This window comes from Salmo salar, chromosome ssa19 (genome assembly GCF_905237065.1).
Source record: "Salmo salar chromosome ssa19, Ssal_v3.1, whole genome shotgun sequence".
NCBI lineage: Eukaryota > Metazoa > Chordata > Actinopteri > Salmoniformes > Salmonidae > Salmo > Salmo salar.
In genome coordinates, this window is record NC_059460.1 from 54221229 (window position 1) to 54235317 (window position 14089).

The 14089-nt window shown below is 42.1% G+C and overlaps 2 protein-coding genes across 2 annotated transcripts; one reads left to right on the forward strand and one right to left on the reverse strand.

Annotated features, from left to right (window-relative positions):
• Nucleotides 1-506: 506 nt before the first annotated feature.
• LOC100380795 (26S proteasome non-ATPase regulatory subunit 11B) lies at nt 507-7841 on the reverse strand. Its single transcript, XM_014159143.2, has 13 exons — nt 7675-7841; nt 6806-6907; nt 5939-6135; nt 5688-5745; nt 5175-5369; nt 3569-3713; nt 3394-3454; nt 3215-3277; nt 2954-3079; nt 2808-2843; nt 2608-2659; nt 2350-2492; nt 507-2216 (listed from the first exon to the last, which is right to left on the reverse strand). The coding sequence occupies exons 1-12, from the start codon at nt 7763-7765 to the stop codon at nt 2350-2352; spliced, it is 1269 nt and encodes a 422-aa protein (XP_014014618.1). The 5' UTR covers nt 7766-7841; the 3' UTR covers nt 507-2216.
• A 733-nt stretch (nt 7842-8574) lies between these two features.
• Nucleotides 8575-13839, forward strand: cdk5r1b (cyclin-dependent kinase 5, regulatory subunit 1b (p35)). The gene is made up of 2 exons (XM_014159141.2): nt 8575-9110; nt 10744-13839. Exon 2 carries the CDS (start codon nt 10980-10982, stop codon nt 11886-11888), a length of 909 nt encoding a protein of 302 aa, XP_014014616.1. The 5' UTR covers nt 8575-9110; nt 10744-10979; the 3' UTR covers nt 11889-13839.
• The last annotated feature ends 250 nt before the right edge of the window (nt 13840-14089 follow it).

Genomic DNA, 14089 nt, shown 5'->3' on the forward strand with positions numbered 1-14089 from the left:
GTTGGTCAGCAAGAACCGTTTGTACATTTGATATTGATGTGTATAGAAATCCAAAACAAGCAACAATACTTTTTTGGGTTTGGAAAACTGGGTGAAGCGGTTGGATGGCTTTAGGGGCTATATTACATACCTGTCAAATATATATATTTAAAATAAAAACACAAAAGTTGCTTTTGAGGGGCCAAGGTAGATGTGTTATATTTACTCTATTTTTCATAAAAATTTTGGACACTTTCTGTAAACAATAAAATAGATCCATCACGTTTCTGCTCAATGCTATACCTACATGTACATGACATCTATTCACCTCAAGCTCTTAGTTTAAAATTGCATTTTGTCTAAATCGTTTGTCTCAAAATGAATGGACTTACACATATAGGCCCTATGTAACAGATGTGGACATCCTTGAAATGGGACTTCCACTAGTGAAAGTGTTTAATGGCTGTGCTTTTTGTCAACATACTGAAACACTGAAACGCTTCACTGACAACAAGAGGGGAAAAAGCTTGATTTCAGTGCAGTTTATGGCACTTTATTATTGGAGAACTCTGGTGCACAAGAAACAGAAGTCATGAACTCTATGTAATGAACCGTCTGAACCAAGACTTGAGCGAAAACAGAATATCATGGTCTTATCCAGTGCATAAACACCATGTCAGAATCCAAATCCTTCCCTTTTCAACTCAATGACTACGTTTCATTTCACAAACAGGTTCATAAAATGTTTACATTGCCTTGTGTAAAAAAACAAAAACAATCCAAAGCTGTCATTGAAATTGTGTTTTAATGCCCTTTGGGACAAGGCCATTTTCCAACACAGGAACATTTGCCCAACAGGAGAAAAGACAAAACAGAATGCCATCAGTTCTCCTATACAGTATTCATAACCCTCTAATGCAGTTCACAACATGGTAATCCCAGAGTTGACTAGACAGGGATTTTTCCTACTGCATACACTTCTCTTCCCTTTAATTTTAGTCTCCTTCCTTCCACCAAGTATGCAACTAGGAGTCATTCATTATTCACCACCCAGTTGAAGCTGCTAGTCCCAGCAGACATTTACTTCCAAGGCCTTGGTCTATTAGACCTTCATTTCTACACTGGAATCTAAATCAACTGAAGTCAGTTATCCAACAACGGGCACCCAACATCCTACCCCTATTACCTCAGAACAAGAGCACATCAGAGGGCTAAAATGGCCCAATTGAACCTTACCAAGGTCAGTGATATTTTTCCCAAGAGGCAGACAAAATCCTTAAAAATACAAAATATTTATTTTTGAAAATGACAAATGAAACGAAACAATTTTTGTTTGGTTACTAGCATACCATACTAGGGCTAGGCAATAACAATGGATAATCGTTCACTCGGGATCAGACAGACGCTCAGAGGCAAATCAATAAATCTCACATTTCTGCACCCCTAAATTATGTTGCAGCCAAACGTTGAGGCAAAGCAGAGGGCCGAAAAGGGGCCACTGGCATTATGAAATGGCATCCATTCTGCTCTATGTACTTAAGAAGGGGACAAATAGTGTCAGCCAATTTATTTTAGTTACAAAACAAACGCAGTCCAAATGAAGTGAGGTTGACAACCATTTGAAATGTCACGAAGGGGAATTGGACTGACTGTTGGCATGGATATGATGAGAACAGCAAGAGCTAGAGGGAGCTCTTTGACCAAATGTAACTGCCGGGATATCCCAATAATTTCTAACCTACCTTCAACTAGCTAAAAACCATGTGCTTTAGGAAGATATGAACAGAGAGGGGGGAAAAAAAGAGACCGCCTTGACCAAAAGCCTTGTCCGTGCATGTAAAAGAAGCGGGATTGGTGGCGCTCGCTTGTGGTCGATATTGCACCTTCGTGGGTGGTAACGGAGTCAGCTGGGGGCTTTATAAGCCCAATCTTTATTCTACAGGAGATAAACATGTGTATTTATCTTTCTTAATATTTTATTGTGGTTGTATAATATTCCCTGATGGCCTGCTGTGGCCGATGAGATTTTAACAGAATCCTGAAAGAAAAAAAGAAGAGATTATGAAATTGTCCATTGAGGGGGAACTTTCATGAAGGGGAACCGGGAATCCTGTTTTTGTTGCAGTTTGTTGTGGGACTTGTTTTTTTGTCACTCTCCCTTGTCCCTTTCTTAAAATGTTACACACGCTGGTCACACACACATCCGCCACTGTGCTGCTGTGGTCTCGCCATTTGTTCTGAGGACGAGAAAGACATAAGATCTCCAAGTAAGCAGTGGTTTAAAAAGTCTTCCTTTGCTGTTTGAAAGGATGCAGTGAGTTGTGCAATCTGACAGAACATGTGACATGTGTCTCTCTTGAGGAGCCCTACCTATGTTAGCTTCTTCGCTTTGTTGTAAAGCGAGTCCACAACTTTGCTCATGTTCTGAATAGTTTCCAGGGCCGCGCCATAAGTCTTGTCAACAGGTGGCTCGTCAAATATGATCAAGACACCCTCGCCTTGGTCCAGGATCCCTATAATGAGTCATACAGGCATTTTAGACTACATTTACATTTCACTGAACGAAAGAAGTAGAGGTATGATACAGTCGTTTATACCATGCGTGTACCAACCACACCGGCAATTTACCATGAAACTTCTTGTCCAGGATCATCTGTGACAATTTCCTCTCGACATCCGCCTAAGGGAAATTAAACATATCCACTGATTACTGACAACATTGAGAGCTGTACATGTATCACGGAATAGAAGACTTCCGATGTGTCAATCTTGTACCATAGGACTGAATACTTCAAATATGAAGATATTAAAGAAGAAACCACCATTACCTTTGAAAGTTTGATGAGACCTGATATGTGTTCAATCTGGAAAAGAGCAATGCCATAAAGGATTACGATTTAGGGGTGGTTAGCCTCATCTAAAACAAAATCCTACATCGAGCAATATTAACGGTACCCGGATGAACGTGCTGTACCTGTACTCTGGAGAAGGGTTCGATGACACGGATAAGGTTCCCTTCCAGCAGGTTGTCATACAGCGTGGCCAGGTGGGTTCTGATGATGGGGTCGTCCCTCAACTCTGCTTTGTATTCCGTAAGGGCCTAGAGATAAAGGGGGGAATAGGAGGAGAGAAAGAGAAGAGGGTTAGAAGGGTGGATACAAATGGGCCTGGCACAATAGAGATCCTCAGAGAAACAAACATGGCAGCAACAATGAGGGCTAAAGGAAGGTCTTACCTTTTCAAAGTCGGCTAATGATCTGTTCTTGCTGGCTTGTGCAACGCATTTCAGTGCATCCGTCTGCAGAGGGAGGAAGGGACCACGGTCAGCCAGGTACCAACCAATTTAAACATATTACACAATGCAAGTTGAGAAAGACCGCCCAACAGCCCCCCACAAAAATCGTGGGTTCTTACTTGTCGGCCCGCATGCCGCAGGGCCAGTTTTCCGCTAATCAGGGACTGCACCTCTTCTGGTCTGAAAGAGAACAGCAACAGAGGGTCAACCAAGTCGGAACACATCAAAGCTGCCCCAAGCCATACCGGTATGCTTCATATCGTTGCAACACAGCTAGGAGGTAGTATCACTTACAGGCTAAGCATGATCTTGCAGAGCAGCATGTATTTGAGACCGGTGATGGCTTTAGGGTGGTCGATGGAGTCGTAGCCCTCGAAGGCCTCAAAGAAGTAGGAGTAGGCAGTCTTCCAGTCCTTCTCCGAAGCCGCGTGGACGATCCCTGCAGGGGAGGAAGCATGGTGAGTCGTTCACACTAAGCATGGCACTTTCCCACCTCAACACACTGCTCTTCTTCATTTGGATCAGTAAACTAATATTGGGTGTTACAAATGAAGAAGACAGTAGCTAGTTTTCCATCCAATTAGCATCAGATTTTCATGTAAATATTCTCAAATCTGCATAAAAAGAGATATTTTTCCCACCAGAGATGTGTTTCCATCAAATGAACTTGAAGAGAAAAGGCTGTGGGTGATGACGAAGTACACATAAAAATTACTTTTGCTGTTAAATTTCCATGTACCGAATAAAAAAATACAATTTAAATTGGTTTCCGTCGCATTTTTAACTCTGCTGATGGTTTTGTTCGAAAAATGTTGTTATATTTATTTATTAGGATCCCCACTAGTAACAGCTAGTCTTACTGGGGTCCAAAACATAAAGAAGAAGACATCACAGACAAAATACTTTACAATTGAATATGCCCACTCTGATCTTGGCACATGCGTTCTATCTAGCCAACAGCTTGCAGATACAGTAGAAAATAGCCTACTACATGAGATTATTATGGACAAAATAGTGAGATTTTATTTGTCAAATGGCAGCCAAATAAATATAAATAAATGTTTTATTGTCAGATACACCAGATAGATACAGTGAAATGTATTGTTTTACAGGGTCAGCCATAGTAGTACAGCGCCCCTGGAGCAAATTAGGGTTAATTAAGTGCCTTGCTCAAGGGCACAGACCGATTTTCACCTTGTCGGCTCGGGTATTCAAACCAGCAATCTTTCAGTTTCTGGCCCAATGCTCTAACCGCTAGGCTACCTGCCGCACTAAGCATCAATCATTATGTCACCAGAATTAGACCCTGAATATTTATTGAAAAGGAGCATCAAACTAATCACTGCACTTTCACCACCCCGTGAAGTTGATAACTTATTTCATCTGTAGCCGTAATGTTTTCCTTAGTCTTAGTGGGAAGTCCACACAACAACATATCGCGCGACTACAAGGTTACTTCGATATGACAGTTATTATAGCATTTCCACAGTCATTTCTCATGTTAATTTTACTGACACAAAAAGATCCCACCTTGTCTAGCGTATTTTGTTTTGTCGACATTTGGAAAATTTACGGAAAAATGTTCTGTTTCCACCAGGCCTGCCATGACATTTTTTATCCAATATGTACTTTACTCATAAAAACTCTGGATGGAAACCTGATTAATGACTCGCTGAAATGTCTGGTAAATGGATAGACAATGTGCACATAAGCCCTCTTACTGATTGATTTACAGTTCAATAGATTATTTTATCAGTTGAACAAAACACATACAAGAGCTCTGAGTGGATGCTATTCTGTTGTTTCTGCCAAAACAACAGCATAAGCTACCATTGGTTTCTAAGCCATTGAGGAACACTGTAGGGAGGCTTTGGATGGAGGCTCGTTCACTGGGACTGACCTGACATCATGTCCAGGGCGGCCTGCAGCTTGGGGGGACAGTAGATTCCATTGGCCGTGGTGCGGGCGGAGGTGAGGGCGGCGCGGGCCTTGGGCAGGTTGCTAAGCGCGTGGTACGTCTTGCTCTCCTGCAGCTGCACCTCCACCAGCAGCGCCTTGTCATCCATCTTCTTCAGCTCATGGAGCAGCTGGGTGCCTGAACACCAGAGAAACAATCTAATGGTAATTTAGAAGACACTTATCCAAAATGCCTTACAGTGGAGCTTCTGTATACAGTATGTGGTCCACAACCCTGGCGTTGAGGAATATCAAAGTTCCAATATCGTCATGACTCGAATTGTTTGACTCCCCCATCACAAAGCTCCAGGAGAATGGGATACTGAGTCCTGCTACATAGCTATGGGTAAACATATCCAAGCATTGCACAATTCTTAGCCCTCCCTGCTCAGACAGAAGCTAAGCTCATTTAGCAGGGATAATATTGTCAGTCCGTTCAAATGGAGCGGTCACTCACCAAGCGCCAAGGCCTCCTGGTATCTTTTGGTGTCAAAATAGAGTGAAATCAGACGGGCCTGGAGAAAGGGGAAGAGAAATGTGACATTGCAACACTCACAGTATAGTGTACAAATATTAATCATATCACTCTGGGGTGGTAGGGAAATGTGTTGAAAATAACCACATGAATTTCAGACTCCAAACTAAAACGTCAGAGTATAGGTACAATAGTTTGTCTTCTAGGTGAAGAAGACTCCCAGGCCAGCTTACCTCCAGAGCCTGCCTGAGGAAGGTCCTCTTCTCCACCTTGGCCCACTCAATGCATTCCAGACACAGATCCACCTCCTGGCCTGTGGCTGCCTCCATGTCCAGGAAGAGGTCCAGCAGGGAGCGGACCAGCCGGGCCGCCTTGGCCTTACTGATGGAGATGAGGAACGGCCGCACAAACTTCAGTAGACCCCCCAACTCTGGAAGAATCACCACAGCAGAAAATAGGGCTAAATGAATAGCAACAGTAAGCATATCTTGTCTACTCAATAAGCCCATCTATCCAAGGTTCTGTTGTCTACTGTCAAACTAGTGACGTTAGCTTCATAATAAGCAGTTCTTGTGTCCTACAGCAGTGGTTCCCAACCAAGGGTACTAGGACCCCAGCGTACTTGGCCTATCCACAGTGGGTACTTTATTATTTTTATTTAATTTAACTAGGCAAGACAGTTAAGAACAAATTCTTATTTACAATGACGGCCTAGGAACAGTGGGTTAACTGCCTTGTTCAGGGGCAGAACAACAGATTTTTACCTTGTCAGCATTGGCGATTCGATCCACCAACCTTTCGGTTACTGGCCCAACGCTCTAACCACTAGGCTACCTACCTTGAGAAGAATCATAAGAGGATAGGCTTACTGGTAAAATGCACAAGGTGATTCTTCAGAGGTACCGTCCGGGCAGGGAAAAATTCAGTTGGTGGGACAGTAACCGCCGAAAAAGGTTGGGAATCAGTGTACTACAGAACAGTTAGGCAATGGCACATACAGTGAATCATTGTGCAGTTACTGGATGAATCACCACCAAGTTCCTCAAGTTCAACAGCCAGGCAAATAGACCGGATTATGTGTTTGGTATTTTGAATCTCACCTGCAGCCTGTCCTGTTTTGGCCAGGAGTGACCCCAGCTCCAGGATGCTCTGTTCTTTAACCCGAACGGATTCTTCATCACTGTCCTGGATATTTCTCCTCACTGTGGGGACAAGGAAAATAATGCACTGATTCACATTGACTATTTAACATACACTGACAGTCTCCTATTCTAAACTATTGTTTGTGTTCATTATTGTCTTTCCGAGTTACTGTTTATCTGGATCAACGAGGCTAACAAGTCAACAGCTAACTGAGGCCCTGTGACTAAGGCAATTTTTTTGGACAGCCACATGCTAGTACAAAACTAGCTACAGAACTGTCAACAAAAGCTAGGTATCTAGCTAGCTAAACGTTAACTAACGATAGCTAAGTTTAAGTTAATGAACAGTGAACTTGATCTCACTGTTAATTTGGCAACGTTAGCAAGCTACCTAGCTAAGTTAGTTGTCATTTTAGAGCATATAGGCAGCTATATTGTAAACACCAAAATGACATAGCTACATCAATGAACTTGAGAATTGAATGGATCTTGGTTAGCTAGCTAGCTGGCTGGCTAACTAGTTATTTTGACTGACAGCTAAATAGTAACGTTGAATTGTATTGCGATACTGTTTCATAAAGACAGCATAAATAGTTAGCTAGTTAACGTCTCTTTCCAGTTCATCATGGCCTAGCTAGCTAGCCATCCATCCATCCATCCAGGGACTACCTAGCTAGCTAGCAACCCCCGATTCTACAGTGAGTCAGCACGACACACAAACCGGCTCTTGTCAGTGTATAAAACTGCCTTTGCGATGACTTAAATCAAGCAGAAATGCAAAAATAAGACAAGTCTTTCTCGTCTGAACGCCTACAAACATCACTTACCAATAGAATGTAGAATATCAATAGAAGCGTTACGATCCGTGCTAATAAGAGACTGAGCTCTCTGAAACTCAACCACTGCCGCAGCCGCCATCTTACCTATTCAAAAGCTGCCTGCCTACAACAGTCAAGAATGCGATAGGAAATACGTAAATGAGCTACGCAGACACATCACGAGAGGGAGCCAAATATACTTTCTGGGAATTGTAGTTCAGTATTTTACATTAACCAGTTTGATATACATTATAGCACAATGTTCCTATTTGTCATGCTGACTCATGTTATCAAATAAATTGTAGCAGAATGTCATGATCATTTTACTTAAGACCACCATTCATAATTTACTGTAGGCCTACAGGGCTATTTAATCCAAAGTGGTCTGTTCATGAAATAAGTGAAAATTGAGCTGGATGATAGACTATAGGAATTTGCTGGATCGTGTGTTTATTAAAATGGTAGGATGTTATGGTAAATTAATACACCCCTATTAGTGCTGTACAATGACAGCTAGACACTTAAAAACGGGATGGTGCATCAGAAGAGATTTCATCCTGCACAATTTCAAATAAATGGCCTAAATACATTTTTTGTAATATCAGGTTATCCCTAAGCTACGTTGTTATGTATGCCCCTCGTTTTAATAGCTTAGATGCGATCGAACATGTAGGTTATTAGTAAATACAAATAGTTTTCATGTGGACATGTATTTATTGGCTAGGCCTACTTGTATTGTGTGATTGAAACAACCCTAGTCTACATGCTGAAAATCATTAATTGTTTTTCAAGAAATGGATTTCAGTTCATTGAGTGCATTGTGCTTTGAGTTCATTGAATGTTTGTTGTGATGGGGCGGAGTTGCAAATCTGTATGTAGCCTATCTCCGCTGCGCTGTATCAGCAAAATAAATGGACAGCGCACTACACACTAAACACTAGTGAATATAGGCTACAAGATAGATAGGGAAATTCACCTATTACAAACAGCCTTTGTGACTGCAGCCACACAGCTGCAAATTACAGCACCACGGACAGAGCACAGAGCGGCGCCCGACCACTGCCTTTCTCCTTTTTTACACCAGCCATCCTTTCACTAGCCACAAGCTAGTGAGAGTGCAAAGAAACCCTCGAACCCGTATCTCTTGAGGTGAGGACCAAATGCACATCTTCATATCAGCATCCGTTCCACAGTTGCCTACCTACCGCCTGCGCAGCAGAGAGACTGGCGATTTCTTGGCTATGTCAAGGTGTGCGGATATTCTGGCTTGATTAACGCCTTTTATTTTCTTGGATTGTACGGTGTTATGTTTTTTAACCGCATTTTCCAAGATGGTTAATAAGGTTTCACCTTGATGTGCACCATTTCAAAGGAATTAGCTGTTACTGTTAAAGAAGCCATCACTGCAGTGCTATTATTTTCATTGACTGGAGGAAAAATATCAAGTAAGTATAATATTTTTATATTATTTTATAATGTGTCTAATATCGTAACCTATTTCGAAGGATAACCTGCTGAATTATTGTAAACATCAAAATGTAAGAATATAGGCGACACGCCACTGAGAAAAATTGGCTATGCTGCTAGATTTTAAGGTATTCTATATTTCTTTGAATAACACTTTGCATAACACGAGGCTACCCATATGCACCATAATAAACATGAGTCATGTCAAAGCGGTTAGTTGGAATTCTGCATTTGTATTAGGAAGCGGACGCTCAATTCAGAACCATGGACAGCAGCCTATGTACACAAACACATAACAGCCTTGGAATCAAAGCTTGCCGCTGTCTTGCCCTTTCAATTAACACGTAAAATAGCAAATATATTTTAGATTTTCTAACAACTCGTCTAGCCTGCTTGAAAGGTTTTTGTGGCTGTTTTGGTTATGGCTGAATCTAAAAAAAAATGCTCAACGCACATCATGAGCTGTAAACACATTATTAGTCTAGCCTAAAGATGCAAATGTTGTTATACAACATAGTGCATAGCCGTAATTCGTTTACATTCGGAGTATATTACAAACCTCGTTTTAAAAGTGGATGATTTAGGCTATCAAAGGCGACCTTCTCATAAAGGTGTTTACATTTCAGGTTTCCATTTGAAATAGAAGGTGCATCCTTCGTTAGGCTTCAATCGAATGAAATTATGTTCACGTAAATCAGGATGTGAGCTTCGAGCAAAGCATTATTCTTAGAAGAGAAATTTGATATGGGCTGAAAGATGTGCATGCCTTAATCAACAATTGATGAGCCAGATGTGATCTTTTTATAATCGGTATCAATAGTTTAGGGGAAATCTGATTGAAAGTAGCTAACCTGCTCTCGATTTCAATTCAACAGGAATTTAATGTGTAGAGACCACGGTAAACGTTGCTGTAAATTGGGCGGCTGTTAGATTTGTTTTAAAGGTATAGAGATGTTTTTACATCGGTTTACCATGCGGATAGTCAGGAAGCAAGCAGTGTTGTTGCCTCAACTAGCTTGTTGTTATTGCTGTCTGATTTGCTGAGTGCTAAGAGACGTCATAATATTCCCTGGCATAGGCCCTACATTCACCTTTCTATTTTAATTTACCAAGTCAAATCAATACAGCGAATTAGTATTTTCAATGTGGATGACCGAGCACTTGTCGATATAGAATTTACTGTGTACACATTTATGAAAGCATGTCTGAATGTTTTGGTAATTCCTGTGAATTATTAGAGACAAGCAAGATATCTCAACATAGCCTTCACAGCATCCTTTTATGACATGCTCCTTTATTAGGACAACGCAGACGCTTGGTTTCAGGACCAAGGACAGCAGCCGATTTACACAACCATATCAGATTTGAAATCAATGCTTGTCGCCAAACAATCCATCTTTATCTTCAATTAGTAAGAAATATTGAAATATTTTAGGATTTTTAAAAATGTAAAATCAATATGGCAATGACAGCCGAGATATCTGATTCTCGACATCAAATACAATTTATATTGCTCAAAATTATGTACACACAACCTTAATGTCAATGATACAATGAAAGTGGGAACATGTAGCTACTAGCTACTGAAGCCATGCATTTTGTTTTCCACAGGCACTATTGACCCAGCTGAGAAGAAGAGCTAAGTGCCCAGAGAGAATCTGCTCAGATCAACTCCTAATCCATCCAGCACGTACCTTCCTATCAGGACCTACCGTGGCATTAGATGCCTGAGAGGAACCCACGCTTGTAGCCAGGGTCTCCCAGCTCAGAAGCATTGAGGCCCTCAGGATCTCCCCTGCCATTCTCTCTGGTCTGTCATCCACTAACAAAATTGCTACTCGGTCACCATGGGAACCGTTCTGTCTCTCTCTCCCAGCTACAGGAAGGCGTCCCTCTTCGAGGATGGACCAGCCACGGTGGGCCACTACACAGCTGTTCAGAATAGCAAGAATGCCAAAGACAAGAACCTGAAGCGTCACTCGCTCATCAACGTTCTGCCATGGAAGCGCATCGTGGCAGTGTCAGCCAAGAAAAAGGGCTCCAAGAAGGTGCAGCCCAACACCACCTATCAGAATAATGTGACCCATCTCAACAATGAGAACCTAAAGAAGTCTCAGTCCTGCGCCAACCTGTCCACCTTCACCCAGGACCAGAGCACCCCAGCCCTCGTCAAGAGCTCCAACAACGCTGTCTCGTCGGTCAAGAAAGCCCCCCTAACCAACTCCAATGCGGCCCCCGGCACGCCCAAGAGGGTGATCGTCCAGGCCTCCACCAGCGAGCTGTTGCGCTGCCTGGGTGAGTTCCTGTGCCGGCGCTGCTACAGACTAAAGCACATGTGTCCCACCGACCCGGTCCTGTGGCTGCGGAGCGTGGACCGCTCGCTGCTCCTCCAGGGCTGGCAAGACCAGGGGTTCATCACCCCGGCCAACGTGGTGTTTGTCTACATGCTGTGCCGCGATGTGGTTTCCTCTGAGGTGGCAAGCGAACATGAGCTGCAGGCCGTGCTGCTCACCTGCCTCTACCTGTCCTACTCCTACATGGGCAACGAGATCTCCTACCCACTGAAACCCTTCCTGGTGGAGAGCTCCAGGGACATCTTCTGGGACCGCTGCCTGTCCATCATCAACCTGATGAGCGCTAAGATGCTTCAGATCAACTCGGACCCGCACTATTTCACCCAGGTGTTTGCCGACCTGAAGAACGAAAGCCAGAAGGAGGAGGAGAGGAGCCGCTTGCTCATTGGTCTGGACCGGTGAGGGTCCTGGGGAGAGGGGCCGGGGAGGGGGCAGGGGCCTACTCCAGTCTGGCATTTCAAAATGGGGGGAGGGGGATTGGTTGAGGGAGTAGGAAGAGGGGAGTGGGGAAGTTTTGATGGGAAGAGATTCATTTTGAGGGTTGATATAAGGGTAAATTGGTTTAGATATACCCCAAAAGTTTTTGATTATAAGCATGTTTAACAGCTAATATTACAACAGTTCACTGGAAGAGGGACATGAGAACACAGTTTGATTAAAAAGAAATTACATTTTATGGTAAAAATATTATTTATCAAAATTTTTCTTAAAACCAACTAATGTTTTTCGAAAGGAAAGAGGATTGTATTTTCACTGCACCTAAGAATGAAAGCTTTTGACACCTAAAAAAAAATGCCAGACTTGGGTACATCCTCTGTTTACGTACATGTATATAAAAACATTGAAAAATACAAAACCAACAATAATACACATAAAAAAATGTAAAAACTATAGAAAAGGAACACAAATCTGCAGCTATGAATGTGTAGAGGACTGAGGCCAGCCACCTGCTGACTGTTTGAGATGCACTGCCTATTGTGTGTCTGGGCTACTACTCACATCATGGATGAACAGACAAGCTGCAACCCTGGTTCTTTAGACTCTGAAGTGTACACCCTGTTCTGCTGCAGTGTAAACATTATTTGACCTGAAAGGAAAAGTGGGGCCACCGATGCAGATTCATGTTGTTGTGCGTTTATTGTTTGTGACTTGGCGAGAGGGGTTTGGTGGAGAAAGATTGGTTCAGAAGGACTTGAAAAAAAAGCCTGCATTGCATTGTGGGATTTTTGTGACCACAACACAACAGGACGTGAGGAATTACAGTACAACCTAAGACACAACACTTGATGGTCACACTACGTGTTAAGAAAGACCTACTTTATTTTCATCTCAGAAAGAAATGTATGGATGTTCAAAGGCTCAAGCCCAGGGAAGCTTATTTATTGCGCTTTGTCTTTTTTTAAACTTAGAGAATAATAGCCTAATGCACGTGTGCCATGCAATTTTTGGAGGGCAGGAATGACTTAACTGCATCTGCATTAGAGAATGCTGTGAACAAAGTGATAACTAGTTTATTTAGCTATGCTTGCTTAAATAGGCTATTTGTTTACCAAGGATTTATTTTGTACTTTTGTCTGAAGGTTGTGTCTAAAAACACTTTGGAATGAAGGTCCATATTGTGCTATAAGAAATTCAGCATTAACAAATGTTTAACTAGTGCCATATCTTTGATGAAAATCCTGTAGGTCTGAAAACACAGCGAAAGATGTCCAAATGTTGAGTGAACTTAATTTATTGTAATTTTATGTTCTCTTGGCACATCCCTTGTAATCAAAAGATCATGAATGAATGATCAATTGGTCTATTTCAAATAACAGGATATGGTGGGAATGAAGATTGATGGTTGTTGCAAATGAATGTTCCATGGAATAAACTATAGATTAGCCCTAGATTAACAACCAATAAAAATCTGACCATCGACAAAGTAACCAACACATCAGAGAGACCTTGAGTAAAGACAAAACCCCTTAGAACCTTTAGCACCCCTAAAACCCTAGGCACAGAGCAATCCCAAACCCAACACACCACCCAGCTCCACATATCAACAAGACAACATAACCATCAGCCAATGGCAGGGCATTTCACTCAAAACCACTCAGTGGCACAGCAGAAACATTTACAGGCAGCCTCCCCTGGAGTAATCTCTCCATGCCAATATTCATCAAATCTAAGACAACAATGTATTCAGCTGGGGAGGAGATGAGGTCATGGTCAGGTTAGATTCTAGTTGACCTTCATGGAGATAATCAGGTTTTCAAATCAGCTGAAGCCACTAGGATAAATGGAAGAGCATAGAGGGAAATAGGAACACCATGGCAACCTGGACTACATCTACATGAGAGCTTATGGAGCAGTCAAGATACATGGCTATCATTTGCATTGAAGAATTGTAGAGGCTAGAAAAGATTACAGAACTGATAGCACCTCCATCTCCAATAACTGAGATAAAAGGGAGGTGGTAGGTTTTTCTGTCAACCACTGATATAGGTTGTAAGAGATACGTCAAATTGAATCCAGAGATTAACAGGAATATGTTTTCTATAGTACACAGTACAGAGCCTTAACTGGACCTTAGGGGAAAAAAATCTAACAAATGAAAATAA